The 25614-nt window shown below is 45.6% G+C and overlaps 1 protein-coding gene across 5 annotated transcripts in view; it reads left to right on the forward strand.

Moving 5' to 3' along the window:
• PHF10 (PHD finger protein 10) overlaps positions 1-25614 on the forward strand; it is a 963279-nt gene that overhangs the window by 464613 nt on the left and 473052 nt on the right. For all 5 annotated transcript variants that reach the window (XM_085611960.1, XM_085611958.1, XM_085611959.1 and 2 more), the window contains exons 7-8: positions 20184-20293; positions 21511-21673. In XM_085611960.1, coding sequence (XP_085468086.1) covers positions 20184-20293; positions 21511-21673 — 273 coding nt within the window. The remainder of the gene's footprint in view (positions 1-20183; positions 20294-21510; positions 21674-25614) is intronic.

A 25614-nucleotide genomic window follows, 5' to 3' on the forward strand; every position in this document is an offset into this window, starting at 1 on the left:
CCTTTGGTACCTTGTGGCTTTCACTTTAGAAATTCAATTTGTTATCTGGTAAAACAATGGCAAGCTTGAATCCAACCGCTGCACACCAATGTGAGAAGTTGGCCTGGCATATGCTGTTCCTAGTTATAGGGACACCTTGCACCAGTCCAATTCGACTCCTATTGATGATAGGTTTAAGACAACCTTTAAAGAAAGCTATCCTAGTGGTAGCTGTGGAGAGCAGCCTTCAGGCTAAGTCTTGAAGGAGTGTTAAGCTTATTGTTTTACCATAATAACCTCTTGAATCACCAAATGCAAGAGTAGCCCACACAGGTATATATATAAAATATATGTATTTATTCTAGACAGAATCCCACAGTCACTTTATGTGGCTAGTGGCAAAGTTACACTTCAAACAAGCATTTATAAACACAATAAATAGCACAGAAATCAATGGGCCCCAGGGGGGGACCAAACCATATACTAAAATAGTGGTATAAGAACCACGACAATTCTACAGGCAATGCCTAGGGCATTCAGGATCGCTGGCCCCTTAAGAATCCACCCCCAGTTAAGAGGAAGGGGACCCACGGGAGGCGTGTGCAGTGCGAGAAGTTGCTATCGGGATCGCAATGTTAGCCTATGGAGAATGTCGCGGTTGAATAATTAAGGTTTAAGGACACTTCTAACAACAGTACAAAGTTAAGGCTTGAGACTTAAGGCTTTGGAGAGCCCACCACCACGGAAGTACCGAAGTACCACTGTTACCTGCCCCAGGGAAGCCGGGTGCATAGGTCGATTCTGGTGTCGGGTCGCGGGCTGATTTTCTATGGAAAAGGAGTCCAAACTGCTGCTAGCTGGAAGTGTCGTTGAAGTCGTGAAGATTAAAGTTGAAGGAAAGACAAAGATGAACCTGAAAGCAGAGGGGACAGAGTCTGGGTCACAGCACAGTGACCAGGGAGCTCACAGGAAGGAGCTCGTGGATGTCGGGTGCTTCAGGTGTGGAAGGTACAGCTGGGCTCTGCAGTCACGGGCTCCGGGAGGCTTCAAGGAAGGCCAGCTTCTGGAGGGCGACTGTCCCACGTCGGCTGAGGGTCGCTGCGGTGTTAGTGTCCCGATTGGATCCACTAAGCATTGGCAACCGCAACCCACGCAAGATAAACAAAGCAGCTGCTGGTGCAGACCCACGAGGTCTGAGGGTGCTCTCCTTTGCAGGGAGCGTAGAGCAAGCCTGGTGCAACCAGGGGAACTCTTAGAAAAGAAGATTGTCCTCCGTCAGGGCCCACAAGTCGAGAGACAAGGGACCGCGGAAGGCAGCAAAATGGAGTGCGTAAAAGGGCTCCCACGGGCCACCGGAGCGGGCCAGGGAGCTGAGAGTCGGCACAATTGCTGCTTGATGGTTGGCTCAAGAATGGGCCAAAGCACAACTTCCCCACTGGTCGGGGTCGTGTGCTGGACAAGAGGTGGCCGGTGTCTCGGGGTATGCGGGGATCTCGACACCCACGTGGTCCAGGGTGCTCCGACTTGCTGGGCACACTCACAGGACGCTGGGATGCACTGGAGACCCACCTCGAGGTTGCTGGAAGGCGTCGAAGGTCGTGAGAGCAACGAAGTTCCAACCGGGTATCTTGTAGTCTTTTAGGTGCCTGCCAAGCAGGGGGATAACTCCTTTATCCCAAGGGAGATTTCTTCAGTCAGCTGGGCAGCAGCTCGTCGAAGGTCAGTTCTGTGAAGTCCTGTACGAATCTCCAGCTCTAGGGCAAAGTTATTCCCATATATCCCCAAGATTAGGGGATGGTCCAAAAGAGAGCCTACCAATCAGAGTAGAGGCGGGAAAGGGTGGCTACACCCACTCCCCTTTGTGTGTTTCCCGCCTGGGCGAGGGGCAGGACTCCCCTGAACCGGTTCCAGGCGGTGTATGCAGAATTGGGGCTCTGCAGCTGCCTACGTGCAACTCTGAAAGGACATTTGGTGCACCCACCCTGTTCCAATCCACATATCCTGTCTGGGGAGGTGCCGGCACCTCCCTGCCACAGGAGCCCTATTGTCCAGATGGCGAGGCTGGGGTTTTCCCCAGCAACAGCCAGCCAGAGTCGTGTAGGTGGCGAACAGTAGCCATTTTGTGGTACATGTGCACTTTTAAATTGGTGTCCAAATTCTACCACTTTTCCCATATCACCCTCCTAGCAAGGGGGAATCGTGCCCCCATGCCCATGGCTGGACTGGGGGTATGATTCCTTCATGTTTGACACCAAACACGATATGGTTCTGTGTAGCCATTCCTAAGTTACAGCGATGACGCAATAACTTATAATGCGGTTAAGAGTATATGGTATGGCTACACTACAAACAACCCAGTAACGATTTTACAAAGGTTGCAGAGAGGTCCTACTCACGTAGGGGTCCCCCCTCACACATACCTCAGCACCCAGCCCTGTAGGATTACCAGGGCCTGCCATAGGGGTGACCTATGAGAGTATATGTGTTGTATGGTATGGGACATAGGGTACCTACATCCCTGTAAGGGGTGCCAGCACCACCTTACCCAGACTACAGTAGTGGCCTGGTGGTGTCAGTTTGGGTGGCTGTCCCAGGGTGGCACAATAAGTGCTGCAGCCCTGGTAGGCCTACTGGGGGACCCATGCCCTGGGTACCTAGGGTACCATCTACAAGGGACTGGTAGGGTATGCCCAGCATCCAATTATGTTTGTACCTAGAGTACTCACAACAGTTTTAGGGAGAAAGCAGATAGGCTGGGGTCCTGGATAGCAGGATCCCAGCCAGACTAGTCAAAAACCACTTAAATACCAGGCAAAAAGTTGGGGGCAACCATTAGTCAGATTCCACTCTCCTACAGTGTGCACATACTTTCACTCAATCACCAATGCCTACCAATAGCCTCACAATTATGAATAAACCCATGAACATGCAAATACAGATAAATACTCATCAAAAAACAATACTCACACATAAAGTCAATTACTAATATTCACATGTATACTCATGAAATTATCCCACACACCAATAACCATACTTATCAGTAGACAGACACACTACGCACACAAACAGAATTACCAGTAACCAACATTCACACAATTATGGATACACACCCACACACACATACACTGACAATTTCTGATTTGCCTAAGTACTATCCACTGATGCATGTACATGTTTATCAGGACACATATGCATAGGTGCACTCATTGAATTACCAATGCCCAACATTAAATCAGAAATTAAACAATTATCAAGACACAAGCCCAATTAGCATTGCACATTACGTCTTCCAGGAAATTAGTCTGACCTTGACTTGGCTCTAGCTCCTGCATTGCTAGCACTGGAGACAGCATCGTAAAATTTCAGCCCCTGGCACAACAAGATGGCAGCCATATTCTTTTTAACGGCCATGGTCGAAGTAAAATCACAGCAAGGATCGAAGTGCTTATGTTTTGAACTCTAGAAATTCTTCATTCATTCATATCTTGTTAAATGCTAGCATTCGCTATTGCTTACTGAACCTACAAATATTATATACTATATTATAGATGCTCATTTAAATAACATACCTTGGAGCAAAGTATGTTGCAGCTTTCAAAGGTATTGTGTAACTCTAATATGATGATCTTCATCAGAACCTAGAACATACAAAATTCTGTACTGGACAACCAACAGACCATCAAGTGTTTTGTCATTAGTCACTCAAACGGGTGCTCAGATGTTCTAAAGTGCACGCATAACATAATCAGTGAACACATATAACAAGAACTCAAACGCAGCAGACACATACACAAACACAGAGACACGAAAGCAACAACACTCATTGTTTTTTTTTTTTTTTTATTTTAAAAAACCTTTATTCGTGCATCTTAAAAGAACAAATACGGGCCTACAACCGTCAGGCCGGCCACGATACAGTAAAGCACTGATACCCACATTACATCCCCCGTGCGTCAACGGTCAAGATTAGCAACGAGTTATGAGTTACATACTGGAGATATCTGTGACATCCGGGGAAGGAGAAGTGAAGGTTAATTTTAAGTTTTTAAGATAATTTTATCAGGGAAAAAGGGTTAGTGAAGGATAAGAACAAAGGAGATTCGAGTCCGCAAGATAGCTTCACCACACGGGAGAGCAGCAACATCATTAAAAACAGCAATGGAAATAAAATCTCAAGCTGTGAGGCGGTGCAGAGATACAACAGGATAGTCACATAAGCAAGTACGCACCCCTCCAGAGCCGCCCCCACTCGATCCACCCCACACCCGGACCCCGAATCGAGGCAAGTAGAGCACAGAGACATAAAAGAAAAAGGCCCATAGAACTAATTAAGAACAGAGTATTACCCCCCCACCCTACACCAATGCGGAGGCTACGGCCTACCCCCCCCCCGGCATAGTGCCTGTCGCCCAATGAACCCGAAATATAGACAAGAGAGAAAGTAGGAATAGAGTAAAGAGATTAAGAAAACAGAAAAGAAGGTGGGGAGGAGCCCACGGGACACCAGAGCGCCCCAAACCATCAGCCAGTTATGGCCTCCATAAACTGAGGGCCCACTACGCCAAAAAACTGCATGCGAAGATACCATGTCACCACAATTTAAGCTAAGGAAGACAAGTCGCGACGAGTGCGCAAAAAAACATACATACAGTTCCAGTCCCAGGCCAGCCCGTCCATGAACCCTGGCGATAGAAGGCAATCTAGCCCTGGCCCGATCGCGGGCTTGGGATTAAACCAGCCCCTACATGAAGGCCCCGTGTCCCGAGCAGACAAAGACAAGATGGCCGCTTGTGAGAAGATGGTGAAGTAGGATCACGAAATGGCCGCCGACCATCTATTGAGGTCCCTCTTTGCACCACATAAAATCCAAACCTGGCAGGTAAAGAACAGGAGTTCCACAAAAAGGAAGCAGTAGGCCACCGCGGACGGTTCCTCGAAGCCGTTAGGTGTCGCTCAGCAGGATACTCTTGCGGACGCGGTGAGGCAGGCAACAATGAAGCAGGCAGCCATGACCAGGGGGACAAAGTATCCGCCGTTGAGGTGGAGAGCGGTGGGCCCCGGGTGCCGGGAACGCTGGAAGAAGGCACCAGTGTAGCACAATCATTCACCGCCGTTGTGTCCCCGCGAGAGGACAAAAGCACCGGGAGACCCACGCCCTGTGGATGACAAACAAAGCGCTCACGACCCGCAGCCGACAGTATGGGGTCAAACCGCTCACTCAGCGCCTGCAGGCCAGCGCTCATTTGTAGTTGAAAGTCCCGCAGGACAGCCAGAACGGAGCCGCATGTCAGCGGAAGCCGGGCCCCCACATCGGCAGCAATCCGGGACGGCACTGTGGAGCTGATGTCCGGAAGAGGTAGGGCAAAGTGGGCAGCGGGCGAGACCGGAGTATCACCCCCCAGCCGCGAGCAGGCACTCAACGCCATGTTTTGCCGCTGTACGTTGCAAAGGCCAGGGGGGAAGTCGTGGCAAGGAGTCAATTCCCCTCAGGTCTACGCCGCAGCAGGGAAGGCCGACAGTCGCTTCTCTTCTCGCAGGTTCTCTTTGCCACTGGCTAGGCAATAGGTGAAGGGGGTCAGCAGCCTCCCACAGCGCGGTCCTCAGAGCGGGGCAGGAGACCCGCCGCACCGGGGCCCACCCCACAGCTCCAGCCCGTCAGGCACAGGGTGCAGAAGGTGTCCGGCCGTCTCTCCCCGGGCTCATCCGGCAACGATCCGTGGTGCGAGGTGAAATCGGGACCGCGGGGCTCAGGTTAGCGCTAGCTGGTCCGGTAACTGCGGAGCTTCCAGGGGGCCGGCAAAGGCCATAATGGCGCAGGGGTTTAGTGCAGAGGACAAAAGCACCCACAACTCGGGCATCCGGGCGGGCTGAGACTCCGGGAAAGCGGCAGCGCGGTCAGCGCGCCTTCGCATACGTTGCACCTCGAAATTCGGCGAGGATGTGCATCAGGATAGTAGTCCGAGGCCACGGGCCGACGGAGCCGGGCGCTCAAGCGTCTGCTCCGGTCGCCATCTTGGCTCCTCCCCCACAACACTCATTGTTAATGAGCAGCGGAGAGTTTTTAAATTTCAACTACAATTATGCGTGAAATAGAATGACATCAGCACCCGGCACACTCCCACTCTGGAAGCACTGCCGCTCCTTTAAGACTCAGGCTTGTGCGCTTTGTGCGTGCACAGAGACATGAAAGCTACAACGCTAATTGTTAATGAGCAGTGGAGTGGTTTTAATTTCCAACTACAATTATGGGTGGAATAGAATGACATCAGCACCGGCACACTCCCACTCTGGAAGCACTGCCACCCCTTTAAGACTCTGGCTTGTGCGCTTTGTGTGTGCATCCTTATGGGTGGCAACAAAAGGAGACCGAGCAGTAACAATAGGAGATAAGGCGGTAGCAAAAGGAGACCGGGCATTACCGAGGCGGGACTAACAAGCCTCATAATGAATCAGAAGCCAGTATTTACCAAGGCAAATGCCACCAGCCAATTACAAATATGGGAGGAGAGTGGGCGAGGTTTCCACTGCACTTCTACATCTAACCCTACTACAGCATGCCTCGCAAAGCGTGCATCGCATGCGCTGCATCGCTAGGCTCGACCTAACAAATGGTTGTTTATCAATCGCAAACTAATAGAATATGTATGCCTTACGCATGAATAGCCGACTACTAAGAGGCCAACAGTCAAGTTGAAGCAAAATAAATTATGTATGTATGACAAAAATGCCTAATAAACAGAATATTAAAAAAACCTGTTTGTGCAGCTGTAGATATGATGTACGTTTTTAGGTCGAGCCTAGCGTTACAGCGCATGCGCTGCTCGCTCTGCGAGGCATGCTGTAGTAGGGTATGTTTTAGAAGTGGTGTAGAAAGTCCCACCCATATTTTTCATTGGCTGGTGTCATTGTCCATGGTAAGTGCTGGCTTCTGATTGATAATGAGGCTTCTTATTCCCTCCTTGTTACCGCCCTGTCTCCTTTTGTGACTGCACATCAGGACTGGATCTTTTACTTGTGGCGTTACACTGTCTCTTTCATTAGTCGGTGAGCACTTTTTTTTGTTCATTTGGCCTTGGCAAGGGTGGGTGCGTGTTTAGATTTGCATCACGCTTTCACGGTAACAATAGCTGCTGCCCCACCCCGCGAGTGCTGTGTGGGGCGGCCTCTATTGTAAAGTGAAAGCGCGATGCAAATCTAAACAAGCGGCTGCCTTTGCGCATTACCGACAGCTTGTTGCCCTTCCCACGCTGTGCCTTTTAGGGTTTGCATTGCTCCCTCGTGATTTTTTGTCATCCCTTCTGAGGCCACGGGCGTTGTCTGTCAACAGTGGAAAGCCATCTCCGCCTGCTTGGCCCTCTGCCTGCCTGGCCCTCTGCCTGCCTGGCACAGAAAGCAGCAAAGGCGCAGCAGAGAGTTTATTTTCATGGTATTTGAAACACATCTGGAGACGGGTTTTCAACTCACCTGGCTGCATAGAAAACGAATAGCATGTTATAACCTCAGCTGAATGAATGGAATCATTTATTAGGAAGTGAGCAGCGTGGTTGCTCACTTGTACACGTTGGAAAGAAAGTCTTTTCAACAAGCCCATTTTGAGATACAGTGGAACTTAAAGCTCATCATTGATTGTGGAATAATGGAAGCCAAAGGTATCAGTCATGGTCGCAGTGAAGGCGTCTAGTTAAGTTTGGAAGGAAAGACGGCGCTTTCTCTCCACAGGACTGCATGCAGTACCCGGAGCACAGAAAGTGGTGCCTTGTTTGGTAACTCTCGGGAGGCGTTTTGCAAGTTGCTACTCGTCAAGTTGTGGGGGAGTGGATCTCTGGAGGGCTGCGGAGCCTGAGAATGGACGGCGTAAGCAATAGCCTCGCTGGGGAATATGAAAAGCCGCGCCCACAGTGGGCAATGGAGTGTGCCGGTTGCCCAGCTCCAGCGCGAGGCCTCCCTTCAGCATAATCATTGCCACCGTGCTCTTCTGCGGGGAGTCCGCCTCCTGCGTGCTGGCTGCTGTCTACAGCCGCTCCGAGGACTCCTTCTGGATGGGGCTGACTGCTCTTCAGGCGGGTGCCGCGGTCATGGTCCAGCTGACGCTCACCTTCATTCATCGGGACCTGGGGCGGTACAGGTTACTGGTGCTGCTCATGCACCTCCTGCAGCTGTGGCCGCTCATCAGGTTAGGCGAGAGAAGCTTGCACTCACTGAGGGGCCCTCCTGACGCAGGTGCCAATAGCTCACAGAGACCTGAGTTTCTTTGCATTCTGGTAGCTGTAGTTTTGCTTTTCCATTTATAAATGCAACGGTGAAAGAACAATTATCGGAGAATGTGCACTCGATTGCTTAATTTGGCATGTGTACAAACCAGGCGACGGGGAGTTATTTACTCATAATTTAAGGAAGCAGTGTTAACAAAGCACCCAACTAACAGCTGTCCCAGCTCAAAGTATTGCCTCTCCACCAATCAATATATTCCTGCTCACTATTTTTATCGTTTCACTTTCGATCTCGCCTTTTGCAAACTCAGCATTCATTACCCCGAAGTATAAACAAACCGATTTTTTTTCTTTCAGTAAGCTACTTTCGTTAAACCAAGCATGCGCTCTGGTCACTCAGCCAGAACCCCCAACCCTGCACTTTTCGATGAAAGATGTTCCTTGTTGGAGTTCAAATGGTCGCAGTTTTACACTGTATGAAGCAAATGACCCACTTGTCGGCCGGGCAACGTAATTTCAATAACTTTGACAATTTATATAACATATTACCTGATTGTATCTTTAATTACAGATCATGTGGTGTTGAAGTAAGTCTCTTTGAGTAGTTTTGTCTTTGTGGTAGCCACAGTGCCATATTCTGGGGTTAACTCTCGACCTTTGTTAATTCTTGGTAGCAGTCCAGCGGGTGGCTTGGGTGTGAGTACATGGCCCATGGTGAATTGTTGCCAAGCGTTTCGTTCCCCCCCCCCCCCCCCCCCCCCCCCGTCCCTTCCCTTTTTAGGTCTCGCCTAGGCAGCGCTTGCGCTGTCTCTTCAAGACATGCTGTATTCAGGATATGGACAAAAAACGAGAATGACCTGGACCTGAATAATTTGTGTGCGTTATTGAATTAGCGTAAAGACCAAACCCATTCCTTCAGTTGATTGATCAGGTATTTTTATTTTACCCTATTATTCAAACTATTTTTCTTGATTTTCAAAACAATTTTTTGGGGGTGAAAAAGAACACGATATAGTCATATCAAGTTTTCATACATCAATACAATAAATCATATGAATTTACAGAATATATTCATCAATACAACATCAATACATTTATAAGACATTACCAAAAAAGACAATGTCAATTTCAAACCCCAATTTGAAGGGTATACTGCATTTTTTGAGCCTAGACACTCTTGAAGGAATACAAATGTGGTCTCTGAAACAAACAAGGGGAGCACTTGAATGTCTAAACCAGGGGTAGATAGAATAACCCTCTGTCTAGAGTGAAATTAAATTCTCAATCCCTCAATATTTGAAATTTTGCCATAGTTGGTGGTGGTGTCTGAAACAAGTATAAAAGAAATGTATATTAATGCTTCACGAAGCTCTGGACCTTTTCTGTAAGTCTTGTTCCTCATGGAACATATTGCTCTATTTACATGCTAAAATGTACCTGGCAGAAGGTATTTTTCTGTCAAAATTTGGCTTCAACGAAGGGAATTGGAAATAGATTCTGTTGGTAGTAGAAAGAAAAACTGTAAGGGTTTGCGGTCCAAAATTGATTCTTTGCCACCAAACACCTTAATCCTAAACTGTCTCCTACCTTTTCAAGAAGCCAGTTCAGTCCGATATATTTTCCGTTCTTTTTGGCGCTGCCGATTTAAATTATCTGTGGGAAATTGATTTTATTCAAAAGGCCTTCTTCAATTTCGGGAATGTCATTCTATATTTAACAAACATATTCCCGTCATTTCTAACCGTTTCTTAAAAGAGCCTACCTCTATTCTGAAAAGTGACCTCTGCTTGCGCTTCTATTTAAATGAACGCGTCATGGTGCACGCGGCTGAATCCTGCACGGATAAACTACAAAGAACAAAACATTTGTTTAGTGTTACATGTGGCACCAACCACTGTCGGTTATGGCGCTACCAACGTGGAGGAATTGAAATGAGCGTACCTGAACACGAGTTCCATGTGTCAGAAAACGCTTCACTTCCCGACTTCCAAATCCATTTTCATTTCTTTATGGAGAGACTAAAGTAAATCTAGAATACTTCTCTCACTTCATTTCCAATTAACTCTGCAAGCACTGCGAGGCTTACCTCCATCACTGTTCGCTTTCGCTGAATCGCGCTTCCTGTCAGCTGTCTCGATTCAAATGTTGAGTTTCTGGCATTTCCTCCTGCAGTCCCTCTCATACGGTTCTGTTTTAATACACTTGGGAAATGTAGTTTGTGTGTTTGGCTCATCATAGTATGACTAGTTTAGCCAAGCAACCGGAATGGTGCACTTTGGGTATTGTAGTTTTTTTTTTAATTTAGACAACTCAGACATGCTATTCAATCCAGTCACTACACTATTAAATTTCAAAATCAAATATGCTTCTTTGCGAAGCAGAGCACTATCGACATCCATCAGACTTTTTGATGTATTTAAAGACACCAAGACTGTCCATTTGAACTGGTTTTCATTATGTGCCTTTTCAATAAATGTAGACCGCACTCTCCGAGATTTGAGGGAAGTGTATTAATCTTCCTTCAAAAAAGAGTAAACGTGTTCAGTGTTGAACGTCTTGGTATCTTTTTCAAATTTCTCAGTTTTTATATTGATGGTATTATCCTTAAAGATTTGGATCTCTTTCTCTATTTTTTCTAGAAGTGTCTTTGTATCTGATGTTGACTGGCTATCTTTGATAGTCAGTCAGTCAGTCAAAAAGCTTTATTTCGATAAAAAATTATCATAAAAGCAAGTACGTACAAACATTAAAAAATAACAGTTCATTGGAATGGCAACATTTTCAGCAAATCACAATGATAGCTTGATGACTGGGATAAATAAAACTCCCTATAAAATATTTAAGATTGTTTAAAAAGTGATTAAAAGGACAATAAAAAGAAATACATTTACCAATCAACAAATGGAGGTAATCAGTTTACTTCGAATAATCCAAGACCAGCCTAAAAATTTGGCCACCGCACAGACTAGGACCAAACTTGTGTCTGAACGTAAGATACGTAAAGAGATACGGAAGTTAGAAACACCCAAGAGACGGCAAGCAGGGCCTAGCCATCTTTTTCTCGGGTTAACGTACGCTGGACATTCAAACATAATATGGGCTATACTTTCAACTTTGTCTGCGCATGTCGGGCAAGTATCGGTGGTCTGGTAGGGGGGCTTCCATTTGTTAATAAATTCACGGGTTGGAAGAGTCTCTAGTCTAAATTGTAAATACAGAGACCTGTCCCTCGGTTTTAGTATATACTCCAGGTAGGGCTCGAAGCTAACAGACTGTTTGTGGGAATAAAAAGCTTCAGTTAGCCTACCTGTGTTAGGGTTGCTGAGGTCCTGATTATCAATCCAGGCCCAGTAAGCTCTTTTAAGGTCCACCTTGCTCACAGGGGCTCCCTGGTCCCATGCTTCACTTAATCCAAGCTGGATAAAGGATTTTTTAATGTTACGGAGCAAACTTATTTTGTGGGAGCCTGCAATGTTAATAATTTCTCTCAGGCCCTCAGTATATTTAGCTAGCTCCGGGGTGCGCCATAGGCGGGCCCAAAATAACAAGGGGCGTAGCCTTGCAATGTCTTTAAACGAACGCCTGCCCAAATCGCTAAAAAGCGGTTTCAGAGGGGTACCCTTTGGCATTGAGACTAATTCTCTCAAATTTATTCTCAGACAGAGTGATTTCATCTAAGTTGTCAAAACCCCAAAGTTCTGCTCCATATAAGGACGAGCCAACCGCTTTAGCCTGATAGATCACTAGTGCGGGAGTAATTGGCTTGCTCCTCGAGGAGCGATGTTCTTTAGCAATTACTCCCGTAGCTCGCTTATGGTTCAGCAGCATTTTGTTAATATGGGGTCTCCAGCTCAAAGTGTCGGTGATTCGGATACCTAGATAATCAAATAATTTGACATGTTCAAGGAGACTTCCAGCAGACAAAATGTTTGTGCTGGGAGATTTGTGTGATTTGAAGGAGAGAAGCTTGGTTTTAGATGTATTAATAGCCAAGCCTCTCATTGAACAGAACACATGAAATCTATCTAAGAGCTTCTGTAACCCTGCTGGTGTCTTAGAGATCAGCAGGGTATCGTCTGCAAAGAGGAGGGTGGGAACTTTTTCCCCCGCCAGGGCTGGAGCATCAGCTGGGACGTCTAGCAAAAACTTCACCACTCCGTTCACAAGAAGTGAAAAAAGAGTGGGCGCCAATACACAGCCCTGGCGGACTCCTTTATTGACTGGGATCTTATCAGTTCTCTGAGCCTGGGATCCCCATCTCACCCTGGCAAAGTTACCCTCGTGGAGCCGAACCAAGAGATCAAGAACAGGAGAGGGGACACCCATTTCCTGTAGGACAGACCAAAGTCGGTCACGAGGGACCAGGTCAAAGGCCGACTTGAGATCTATAAAGGCTAGATGGAGACTGCCTCTGCCAATCAAGACAAACTTCCAGTATAACAAAAGCAGCCTAAACACCTGGTCAATCGTGCCCGTGTAAGGTCTGAACCCAGCCTGGTAGTGAGACAAAATATCGTTCTCAGTAACCCAAGCTAGAATACGCTCCAGTAGGACCCTGCCAATCACCTTCTGGCCAACGTCAATAAGACTAATTGGTCGGTAGTTGGCAGGGTCCTCCCTGGAGCCCTTCTTAAAAACTGGTATGACCTCCGCTCCCTTCCATGACTCAGGGATGGGTAGCCCCTTAAGGAAAGCATTAAGTAAGAGGGTAAAGTACACAGCCCAGGGTTTAGGGTTGGAGCGAAACAGGTCACCGGGCAGACCGTCGGGACCTGCAGCTTTGGCTGGGACCAATCTATTAATGGCAGACATAACTTCCAGCTCTGTAAAAGGGTCATAGTTGGCCAAGGTGGGGTCCACTGGAGTAATAGAAGAAGGAACACAAGGGCCTAAGACCACATCATCTGAATAAAGGTTCGAAAAGTGAGTGAACCATTCTTGATTTGAAATGTGGTTGGGGATTGCGTCGGGATCTGAGCCTCTCGAGTATCTGCAAAGGTTCCAGAAAGTAGATCCATCACTAGCCAGACTGGCATTTTTCAAAGCCAGCCAGTGGGATTCCTCCCAGACACACTTTGCATTGGTTACAGCCTTCTTGTAAACAGACCTAGCATTTTTAATTGAGGAGCAATCCTTAGATTTGATGGCAGTTACTAACTCTTTCCTGCTAGCTCTACACTCAGAGTTGAACCAAGAACCAGCTGGTTTATGTATTTTGGTTTTGTTAATAGAAGAGGATAAAAAAAAAGACCCAATTAGCTCAGTGGTGGCTGTATGTAAAGATGCAGCCTTAGTAATCTCGTTAGGATCTACACATGCTTGCCTAAGTTCTGCAGTTTTTAATAGCAATATTTCATTAATAGATGAGAGTTTTTGTTCATCTAATGCAATTTTAGGCCATTTGAGAAATCTTTTACAGTTGGATGGAATGACGTCTCTAGTGAGCAATGTGGAACAGTGGTCAAGGGATGAGTGGTCAGGGGTCCATGGATTCTTTAAAGTAAGGCACAGGGGGTTATGGTCACTATCGGTGGTAGGAACAATAACCAGGTCCACTGTATAATGCCAAAGCCTACGATCAATTAAAATATAATCGATTCGGGATGGGCTAGAGGTTCTATTAAAAGTAAATGCTGCATGAAGATCGGAAGGAAGTCGACCGTTGGCAGCTCTCAGCCCAAATTCAAGGACCAAGGCATTCAGTTGGATTATCACCGGTGACCATCTCTTTACTGGGGAAACAGTGAGAGAGGGTATACCCCACCTGGCATCATCCTCTTTGACCTCCAGAATGTCTTCGGAGGCAAGGGGTTCATAGGTACAGTTCAGGTCTCCAGCGACCAGTAAGAGAGAATTAGGGGGACAAGAGGAAAGCTCCTCGCCCAAAGTGGTAACGATAGGAGACTTGGTTCCTCCTTGCGTGCCTCTGTTATAAACGTTAAAAAGGTCAATGGTGGGTCCTCCGTTCAGCCCACTCAGAGTTATATGCAACACATCCGGAGAAGGGCTATGTGCATGGCGGACTCTACAAGAGAGGGCAATGTTAATCCATATTATAAGGCCTCCAGAAGGGCGTCCCCGACCAGAGGACACTGCGGGAACGCAGTGGCAGGAAAAACTGGATTTATGGAGAGGTGTGAGGCTCCAGGTCTCTTGGAATATGCAGAGATCGAAGGTAGCAATAAAATTATTCCAGTCAGGTAGTAAGAGTTTGGCTTTTAGACCAGCAATATTCCATGAAATAATTTTTAAATTCGTGTTTGGGACTAACGATGGGGAAGTGGCCAGGTCCAAAGGATGTGAAATTGAGGCTGTCGGTTGTAACCCAGCTGCCTCCCAGTGCCCACAGGGATTGGCGGAAGAATGTATGTAGGGGGACAGTCTGCGATTAGAGATCGAAGTGGCATGGGGGACATTACTTGGGATTGATGGTAAACTTGGCGCTGATGTTAGTCAGTCAATTTGCCCCAGGGTTGATGAGCCTTCAGGATGATGGAATGACAGGCCGCCCCTCCTCCCTACAGGGACATTAAATGGTATAGGGAAACGTCTGAATTGGATCAAAGATGAGACGGGGAGGAAGATCTATACTCAAGGGCAATAAGATCATCTGCTAAACTATGATTGACTAAAGTCAGCTCGATTGTATCCGTAGAAGAGTTAATAGATCTAGGTCTACGGGCCCTTAATAAGTCGTCTCTTATAAGAGATCGACAACCTCTGACATGACGGATCCAGTGAGTCACCTTGTTTTTTAGAGAATCTTCGTTCTCGAAGCCATCGGTCGAAGGAACTCCCACCATGTAAACGGTAGGCTGTAAATTGGCTCTGGGTCTTTGCACTATGGAGGATAAGAGCGGCTGGCCAGGGGCAGATGATGGTTGGGGGGAATGAGGGTGACTAACAGCAAGGATAGAATTCAAGGTTGGCTGGGTCTTCGTATTGAACTTAGAGTAGTTAGTCCCTACTCTATTGGGTTGTAAGGGATTTGGTCTAGCTTGTGAAAATAAAGCTGACGAGTGAGGCAGTGTAAGTGTACTAGAATCAATGTTATTTGTAGGAGAGAGTGTTGGTGAGTATGAATGGTGGGCAGTGTTAGGCAGGGTGGGTGGAAATTGTGACAATTGCGTAGAAGGTCTTTTGGCCAATAATAGTAATTCATTAACTAGTGCTTTTAATTAGCTAATTTCAGCTTTCAAAGCCTTGATGGTTTCCAAAATTGGACCTGTTTCTGGGACAATTTCTACCAGTAGTTCTTGACATTGCCTAACCCCTCCTGATGATAGCTCAGGTCCACAAACTCGATCGCTACCTACTTTGGATGCTACAGAAACATCGGGGCTAGCGATAGTACTAGGAGACTCAACAACATCATTATCAATATCACTTAATAACTCAAAGCGATTTGAACAGACAATAACCATAGGTTCAAGAGGGCCCAGATATGCAGCGGGGACACAAAGGCTTGCTGTTTCGGATATTGGGACGGGGTTAGCGTTGCAACTCTGCATAGCATCCTGAGCTGTTGCCAATAGAGGGCTTGGAGCAATTTTTTTGCTAAACATTTGTGGGATAGTAACGGAGCCTGGGCGCTGGGTAGTTGGGGGCAATGGGGCTGTGGGCATAGCAGCTAAGTCAGAATCTAGAATGGAGGTACATTCATCAACTAAGGAGTCAATACGCTCTAACGTGGTAGCTGGCGAGTGTTTTTTGTTAGACTTTCTGGCCTTATTTCTTTTAGCCGTGCTGCCAGCCAGAGCGGCGGGACCCCCACACATATCCGACATTTTCCTTTTGCCCATCGTAACCGTTAGATAGCCACACAATAAATGGCTTATTACTTCTAGCAATCCTGGTGGCTTGGACGGAACAGGAAGCCCCTCAAAATTGACACAGTACCTTAAAGAAGAATCAACGGTGGTGAAATAAGGTACAGCATCCGCCACGGGTCTTAGATGTTAGGGATAAAGCCCGACCCGGCCTCCTTTGGCCCCTGTCGGCCACAGACGGCCCGCCCTCTGCCCGGGCGCCGCCCGGCGCCGCCCGCGCGCGCGTCCCGCGACGCGGAGGGTGCCGCGAATTATGAAGCGCCTCCGGGCGCGCTGACAGCCGGAAAGGGGCGGGGCGGTGGTGATTCACGGGAGCTGTAGTCTCCCCCAACAGCGGCCTGCGATGTCGTGTAGGCGGCGGGGGAGACACACAGCGTAGGCGCCCTGACCAGGAGACACAGCTCTGGAGCCCAGGTAGATAGTGGTAGAGTTGCTGGCTGATGCAGGACAAATTGTGGCCCCCCGCTCCACCGAGGGAGCCGCGAATTATGAAGCGCCTCCGGGCGCGCTGACAGCCGGAAAGGGGCGGGGCGGTGGTGATTCACGGGAGCTGTAGTCTTCCCCCAACAGCGGCCTGCGATGTCGTGTAGGCGGCGGGGGAGACACACAGCGTAGGCGCCCCGACCAGAAGACACAGCTCTGGAGCCCAGGTAGATAGTGGTAGAGTTGCTGGCTGATGCAGGACAAATTGTCGCCCTTTGATAGCTTGAGTCAATTGTTCCAATTCGTCTAGTTCTTTTTTGCACAGTTTTTGTGCCGTCTCTATCATGTGGACCATTAGGTCTCGGCTACATTTTGTAGTAATAAAACTGAAGCCTCTTTTGTAATCTGGGTCATCTATGAATATAACCGAGTATTTTTAACCTGGAGACCCCAGGGAATAGTGCCCGCCTTAAGGTGCTCCAGGAGGAAATGCCCATGCATTTCTGCACGAATGTGCTTCTTATGTAGGGGAGTTGGTTTTTGTGCCTCGTTTTGCTGTTTAGCAGAAGAGCTTAATGTTATTGTAGCAAAGGGGGAGGGAGCAGATATTAAATCTTGAATATGACTCTCTGAGAAAAACAATGTGTCTTTTTCAGCCATTCTTTACAGGGGGTGTAGACCCACCTGTATTGACTTAAGCACTATTTGAAGTAGGGCACCTATTTACAAATGTCCAAACTCTCGCGGATAAATACCCGCTCTAAAAGCATTCAATATAGGAGTTAGGCCCAAAGAGAACAAGGACCAGGTAGGGCCATAAAATTGTGAAAAAAAACGAGAATGACCTGAATAATTTGTGTGCGCTATTGAATTAGCGTAAAGACCAAACCCATTCCTTCAGTTGTTTGATCAGGTATTTTTATTTTACCTTATTATTCAAACTATTTTTCAAACAATTTTTTGGGGGGTGAAAAAGAACACGATATAGTCATATCAAGTTTTCATACATCAATACAATAAATCATATACATTTACAGAAAACATTCATCAATACAACATCAATACATTTATAAGACATTACCAAAAAAGACAATGTCAATTTCAAACTCCAATTTGAAGGGTATACTGCATTTTTTTAGCCTAGACACTCTTGAAAGAATACAAATAAAATACAGAATAGAGGTAGGCTCTTTTAGGAAACGGTGAGAAATGACTGGAATATGTCTGTTAAATATAGAATGAAATTCCTGAAATTGAAGAACGCCTTTTGAATAAAATCAATTTTCCACAGATAATTGAAATCGGCTGCGTCAAAAAGAATGGACAATAAATAGGACTGAACTGGCTTCTTGAAAAGGTAGGAGACAGTTTAGGATTAAGGTGTTTGGTGCCAAAGAATCCATTTTGGACCGCAAAGCCTTACAGTTTTTCTTTCTACTACCAACATAATCTATTTCCAATTCCCTTCGTTGAAGCCAAAGTTTGACAGAAAAATACCTTCTGCCAGGTACATTTTATCATGTAAATAGAGCGATATGTTCCATGAGGAACAAGACTTACAGAAAAGGTCCAGAGCTTCGTGAAGCATTAATATAAATTTCTTTTATACTTGTTTCAGACACCACTACCAACTATGGCAAAATTTCAAACATTGAGGGATTGAGAATTTAATTTCACTCTAGACAGAGGGTTATTCTATCTACCCCTGGTTTTAGACATTCAAGTGCTCCCCTTGTTTGTATTCTTTCAAGAGTGTCTCGGCTCAAAAAATGCAGTATACCATTCAAATTGGGGTTTGAAATGACGTCTTTTTTGGTAATGTCTTATAAATGTATTGATGTTGTATTGGTGAATGTTTTCTGTAAATGTATATGATTAATTGAATTGATGTATGAAAACTTGATATGACTATATCGTGTTCTTTTTCACCCCCAAAAAATTGTTTTGAAAATCAAGAAAAATTGTTTGAATAATAAGGTAAAATAAAAATACCTGATCAAACAACTGAAGGAATGGGTTTGGTCTTCAAGCTAATTCAATAACGCACACAAATTATTCAGGTCCAGGTCATTCTCGTTTTTTGTTCACAATTGTATGGCCCTACCTGGTCCTTATTCTCTTTGGGCCTAACTCTTATATTGAATGTATTCAGGATATGGGCATAAAGGTCCGCCCACTTTCCGATCATCTTTTTAATTTGCTCCTGTCCTTTAAATGGTGGCTTTTTGGTCAATAGGCTTAGTAGTCGCTCCTTAGTTCCGCCTTGTTTCTTGTTGTAACCTCCCATTAGGACACTCCCTGTTACATGTGGTGTTACTCCCTAGGTTTTAATTACAGCCTCAGAGCACTATTTTCTTAAAGGTCTTAAGGCAGGACAACACTTGGTCATAGGCAAGGGCCCACAGTGGTTACTTTACTCACTAGCACATCTCACATTTATATGTGACATTCTATAAATTTCCCTTCATCAGCTTGATACAGAGTACAACCTAATCCGGAATTAATATAATAATTCTTTTGTCACATTTCCAAGCTACTAATTGTATGTATGGACATAGCTATTTGAATGTACTTGTGGTACTGTCTTGCATGCAATGCATTATGGGTAGGGTAGATTTACCATAGCTTATGCAGGGTGCAGTACCATATGTGGATAAAAGAGGTCTCTTGGGACCTCTTTTAGCAACATATGGTACTGCACCCTGCATCATGGCTAGGTATAACAAGCATTGGCATAGCCAATAGGTCTCGCCTTTGGGACCTTCTAAGTGTTTAGCCATGCAACAGTTGCATAACTAAATACTTATAATGTCCCAAAAGCGAGACCTATTGGCTATGCCAAGCGGCCGTGCAGCCGCGAAAGTGATCGCAATCAAACATCAAAGCGCCCGCGAAAGTGAAAGTAAGCTCGGTCAAGCGCGTTGCGCGTGCCCGCGCACATGCACTGTAGCTCTAGGCTGGCCTGGTAGCACTTTTTGGAGCCCTCACAAAATGTCTCGCCAGACCAGCGCATACGCTGGGTCAGGCGAGACCTAAAAAACATTGGCATTTATAATGTCACTAATTCAAACTTTGCTGGGTTCAGTACTATATATGGGGCCAAAAGAGGTCCCTTGGCCACATATGGAAATGCACCCTGCATCATGTCTAGGAAAAACCATTGGCATTTATAATGCCATTACCTCCAACTCCAACAAATGCAAGACCAATTGCCTTTCCAAAGCAATAGGTCTTCCATTTGTTAACGTTAGAACTGTTGGCGTTGAAAATGACAATGTTTTTTACTTTTGCTTTTTTATACTATTGGCAATTATTAGAACTCCACTGCAAATAAAAAAACAAAAGTTTAAAAAAACAAAAAAATAATTCAGTGCTAACAGCTCTAACTTTAACAAATGCGAGACCTATTGCATTGCAAATGCTTGTTTTTTGTCCTTCCAGTTATTTGGGTTGTGTCATCTCGGATATAAGTTTCTGTAATATTTTGAAATTTTGTGTAAACCGGCAACTCCATTCCATGGTGCAGACATCTGTTAGTGTTGCACCGCTTGCACTGTGAGAAGTACAATAAAGCAGTTAGCAAGTCAAGTAAAGTTACACTTGAAAATAATGCACATCCTTAACTGCTTGATGCCTAATTGAAATTATTTGCAAAATAGAAATCTTAAGAGATGTGAGCGTGTCCTACTTAGAAATTGCACACTGATTTTAAATGTCCTATTTTCTTTTTATTTTCGTACAGGTAATTCAGGTCCCTCAAGGAAAATACAAAGTTTTACCATCAGAGAGAACGAAAGTTGGTCCTTACCCAGTGTCTTTAATTCCAGGGCAGTTCCAAGAATATTACAAACGGTACTTTATTATTTTGTTTATTCTTCTTGTAAACATTGTTTCATTCTATGTTTTCAGCATTTATCTATTTTTTTTCTTAAGTAGAAGAATTTGTGATGAATGCTTATGTATATTTTCCAAGAACATTATACACAATAAAAGGGATGTCTAACTGTTGTAGGATTTTTTGATACTCTTTTGTTTCTCCATTCAAACACATTTCACTTCACAACATTCTGGTAACTGTGAAGGACTGTGATACAGTGCATGAAGTGTGTACAGTATAATAGTGATGAATACACCAATTGAAAGAGGAGAACTACCTGATCATATCCTCCATAACCAAGCATTAACGCACCCCTAGATGGCTAGGTTAAAACTACTACTTGGTTACCCTGCGGAAAACTCAAAAAGATTTAGAAGTAATTGTTGTGTCACCCACAGCTTGTTGTGGCATGCCCTCATTATTGCCTATTATCCACACCATGGTAGGTAAATATCACCCTGACGGACTCAAACATTTCTGGGAGTTTTTAGATACATATAAGCCGGATTATAGCAGGGATTCCGAAAGTATGGGCTTTCAAAAAAGGGTAAAATATGTTGCCACTATTATAGGGTAGATGAGCCATTATACCTAATCTAACATCTAATATTATTTTTGTTTTAACCATATCTACGGTACTCATCTGTATAGGGAAGTCCTTGAGTATACCCTAACATATTTTTATCATCCTTCTGGATCCCTGCTATGATACATTTCATATTTATTTAAGAGCTCCCAGAAATGGTTGAGTCCACCCAGGTGGTGTTTACCTTCCGTGGTGTGTATAATCGCAATGATGAAGCATGTCACGACAAAATGTGGGTGAGGCGATTGCACCAAATCTTTTGGAGTTTTCTGCGGGGTAACCAAGTTATAGTTATGACTTGGCCATCTATATGTATATTTACAGTATCATAGTGACTGGACAAAATACCATGTTTTTCACAGAGTATGTTGACAATTCAGCACAGAGTATGTTGAGCTACGTAAATAATTACTGGATGCCAAAAGAGAGGTTTCTAAAGAATTTCTTTGCTATAAGTCGTTAATTCGTTACCTATTTCTTAAGCTTGCTGCTGCTGGAGGATTCTTACTTAAACGTCATCTGAGTCATTTCAAGGTGTCAATCAGCAATGTCTACTAGGTATTGTTCGTATCCAGAAGTGTTAAATACCCATTCATTACTTTTCAGATATTCTCCAGATGAGCTTCGTTACCTGCCTATAAACACAGCCCTATATGAGCCCCCTCTGGACCCACTGGACCCTGAACTTCTGGCTTTAGACAGCGAGGGAGATTCAGATGATGCAGAGGAGGGTCACGGTGACGCCAAAAAGAAAATAAAAGCCTCTTCAGTAAGCTTTAGCTACAATTGAGTTCTGGAAATATAAATGCAGTGCATGTAGTTATGCAGCATTGTATTCACAAAAGAGCTAAGAATTAATTTTAAGCTTCGGATGTCAATTAAGAATGATTTGTGGTATGTTTCTTATGGCAAATAGCAGACATTGCAATGCTGGCCTTTACAATGCGTTGTAATACCATACAGTTCATAAACAATGGGGTGACCCTGTGTCCCTCAGAATATGGGTATAGATTATATAAAGTACAATGGTTCTGTCGGGTATAACCACACAATTACTTTTCTTTGCAATAGGATTTGAAGAAAGCTGAATATATCAATCGACAAAAAAATCAAGTACAAATTACATTTAAGAAGAACACATAACCACAAAAGAGAATGCACAAACCAGCGTAGAGTCAGATTTGCTGGGTGATAAGATATTCTTTATATATAAATTGCATCATTTATATTAACACCCATATAATTCTTTTTAGCAACGTAGCTCTACTCCTCTCCCAACCCTAAAACCACCCTTGCCTCCATTTTCCTCTTCCCACCACTTAACCTAAAATTATCCTTACCTCCATTTACCTCTACCACCCTTTATTCCATTACCTATACCCACCGCTTAACCCTAAAATGACCCATACTCTCCTTTACCTTCTCTGACACTTTACCCCTTTTGATCTTTTAAAATAACGTTGAAAGAATCTGCGGTTGGAATGTCAATCATTACTGAGGGAAAGTATTTTGTTTTCCCAGCTCTCACATTGGAAGAAATCCATCTAATTGATGGTGGGGTGAATTGGGCAACAGGCAGTATGAGCCAGGTTATACGCAGAGTGAAAGTGGTTGCTGTATGCACGCTACTGCCAGCTTTTGTGATATGTGCATGATTTCATGTGACTTGTCTAGGTTGAATCCAGCTACTGTGGAAAGGTGGAATCTTAAAGCTTCTATCTGTGGTCTATGAAAGTTAATGCATCTAGCTGTTACTTTTCGCATCCAACACTGATGAACTAACCTGGATGGAACAGTGTTCCAGAGAAGCAGTGGACAGGTTGTTTACCTGTCAAAAATACTAAATACAGCATTATCTTCACATGCAAATAACGTTTATTTCTACAGTTTTCAATTCTCATTCTGCATTCTATCTCGACAATATCCTCAATAACCCTAAAATCTGGCATAAAAACTGACCTCTGATTAAAACCTTTGATTGTCCCCTCCTTTTTTCTTTCAAATGTTACTATCCTTTTCCATCCTCTGCAGGCCACCTTTCTCGGAGTACAGCTCACTCTGTCACATTCAAGTTTGCCTTAATCTATATTTTTGCATTTCTGCAAACTCCAAGATCACTGCCTCCCCTTCTAAACAATAATACTGGACTGCTCACTAACCTTGGGTTCCGGAGCAGCGTGCTGCCTGGCGTAAAGTGCTTCAATGCCTCGCCTGGGGTAGTAAGCGCTATATAAATACCATAGCAATTGTATTAGCGATTAGAAGCACACAAAAAATACCTACCTGCGGAGTAAAATAATGGATGTGAGGGAAAGGCAGAAACTCATTACCATCACTTACCTGCTTGGTAAAGACTGCGGGGTAAATGTGATGTGGGGTAAACACCACAGTGTAAAGGTTACATACTATTGTGGCTGTTTCCATTATAGATAAATGAGATGGGGATTTCAAAAGTGAATTGCCCTTCAGCATGCATTTGACACTGAGGACGTCAACAAGAGTCGGTCCTTTTAGAATAATTAATTTAGCATTTTTATGTAGTGCATGCGCGCTAAGAGGTATAGATGCCCTTTACATAGTAGCCAAACTGCGACAAACTCCTTACAGTACAAATTGAAAATACAAGAGTAAACAGGTGTGAGATTAGAGGGAAAGGTAGAAGGAGGAAGAACAACATAGGAAGTGGAGATAGCCATGGAGAAGAGAGACAGAAGCAGGTAAAACAGAGGCGCAAGGGAAAGCGGAGAGATGGTGAGGGGCACAGAAGGGAGGATAAAGTGTAGGAGATGTTGAAAGCTCAGTAAGGGTCAGCACAGAGAAACTGGTGCCACATCAGACCTTGCCTGACTATACGCAATGGGATACGATCCAGCCTTGTTCATGTATTCAATGGTGAAGCTATTATACATGCTCCAGTCTTCTTGGAGCACCGTTGGGCCCTATGTGACCTTCATGGGCACTGTTTGGATTCCTGCCAATGGGTCCTCCCTCTGTGCTGTTTGTTCCCTTGTCTCCGCTTTGCACACCTCTGGTGCCATCTGGAAGTTTCCCAGCGCTGATGCCTTTGCTGATTGGTCTGTGTCCAATGCTTGTGCCGACAGCAGCTTTCACTGCACCGGCTCTGGTGCTACTGCGCCAGAGTCTTCTCCATCTCCTGTGGAACAATCTGTGTCTAGTCCAAGGCTATATTGCAAAGGTTTCGGAGGGAAGCTCAGCAACTTATTGAGGAAGAAATGTACAGTGAAGAGCAAGTGGATACTTTCCTCCACCATTACTAGTAGACCATGCATGATATATTTGGCTCATATTCTGACATGGGCCTGGATTGGATTTAGATCTCAACGGACGGGTTACTCCATCACAACGGTGACGGATATCCCGTCCTTCGAAGTATAAATCCCATAGGATATAATGGGATTTATATTTTGGCGGACAGGATATCTGTCACCGTTGTGACAGGGTAACCCGTCCGCTGAGATCTAAATCTGGCCCTTTTTTCAGATGCTGGTTCCATTTCAGCATGCTCTGGGCGATAGTGAGACAGCCCATCTATTCCCCCCTCATCATATGATAGAGCAGATTACTTGGTTTTGGAGCAGATTAGTGGATTAGCTACCTCCCCTTAGTTGGTAATGGACTGTCGTTCAGGATCAGGTATCTCTGACGTGGCATCCTTTCATGCTGAGTTGAGGAAAGCTTCTGACGTTCTTGAGCTTCCTTTACCTTCTGTTGAGACCAAAGGCAATATTTTAGTGGAGGTTATGTCTGGGGCAAGACTGAGTTGCGATGGAGGCAAATTACACCACCTACCATTAGATAAGCTGTGGGAGCCTTTTCCAAATTCAGTAGGCACCTACGAGGTTTCAAAACAAGACTAAATAGTTGGTAGACTGCGGTTCACGATGCCTGCATTCTTCCGAGGGGCCTCTCTGATCACTCGCCGGTGCTTCTCGCTCTCGGCCCCCCTCCCTTTTCTGCCCGTCCGACGTGGCGTTTGAACGCCTGGTTCCTTCAAGACAAAGCCTTTCGGAGGGTGGTGGAGAGGGGGATTAAGGAGTACTACTTCCACAACTTGGGCTCCGTCTCTTCCTCGGCCGTCCTCTGGGAGGCCGGCAAGGCGACTATTAGAGGGGTTGCAAAGGGGCATCTGCAGCAGCAGTGTCGAAGTCAACTCCAGCAGCTCACAGCTTGTGAAGCGCAGGCCCTGGAGCTTGAGCGAGACCAGGATGCGTTGGGAGATGCCACACGGGCGCGACGGCTGGCCTTCCTCCGAGAGGAGATACACACGCATTCTCTGGAGGCGGCGAGGACTCTTTGGGGTTCCTCGGTGGCCCGGGTTTACGGATGGGGGGGATAAGAATGGTACGCTTCTTCACCGGCTGGCTACCTACCATCGTGCAGGCCGGGTGATTCCTGCCATCATGGACTCCGCGGGTGGGACCCGCACGGTTTCGGTGGCAATAGCTCAAACCTTTGTGGATTACTACTCCCAACTATACCTGGCGCGGGCGCCGGGTATCTCCCTTGAAGAGTTGATGAGGGGGAGCGGGGCGTCCCTTGAGCGGCTGGGACAGGAGGCTTGCGAGAGCCTGGACCTGCTCATTACCCTGCAGGAGGTAGAAACGGCAATCGGCCACTTGGCGCCTGGGAAAACCCCGGGACCGGACGGTTTTCCGCAGGAATACTACGCCCATTTCCGTGAGACCCTGG

This window comes from Triturus cristatus, chromosome 6 (genome assembly GCF_964204655.1).
Source record: "Triturus cristatus chromosome 6, aTriCri1.1, whole genome shotgun sequence".
Taxonomy (NCBI): Eukaryota; Metazoa; Chordata; class Amphibia; order Caudata; family Salamandridae; genus Triturus; species Triturus cristatus.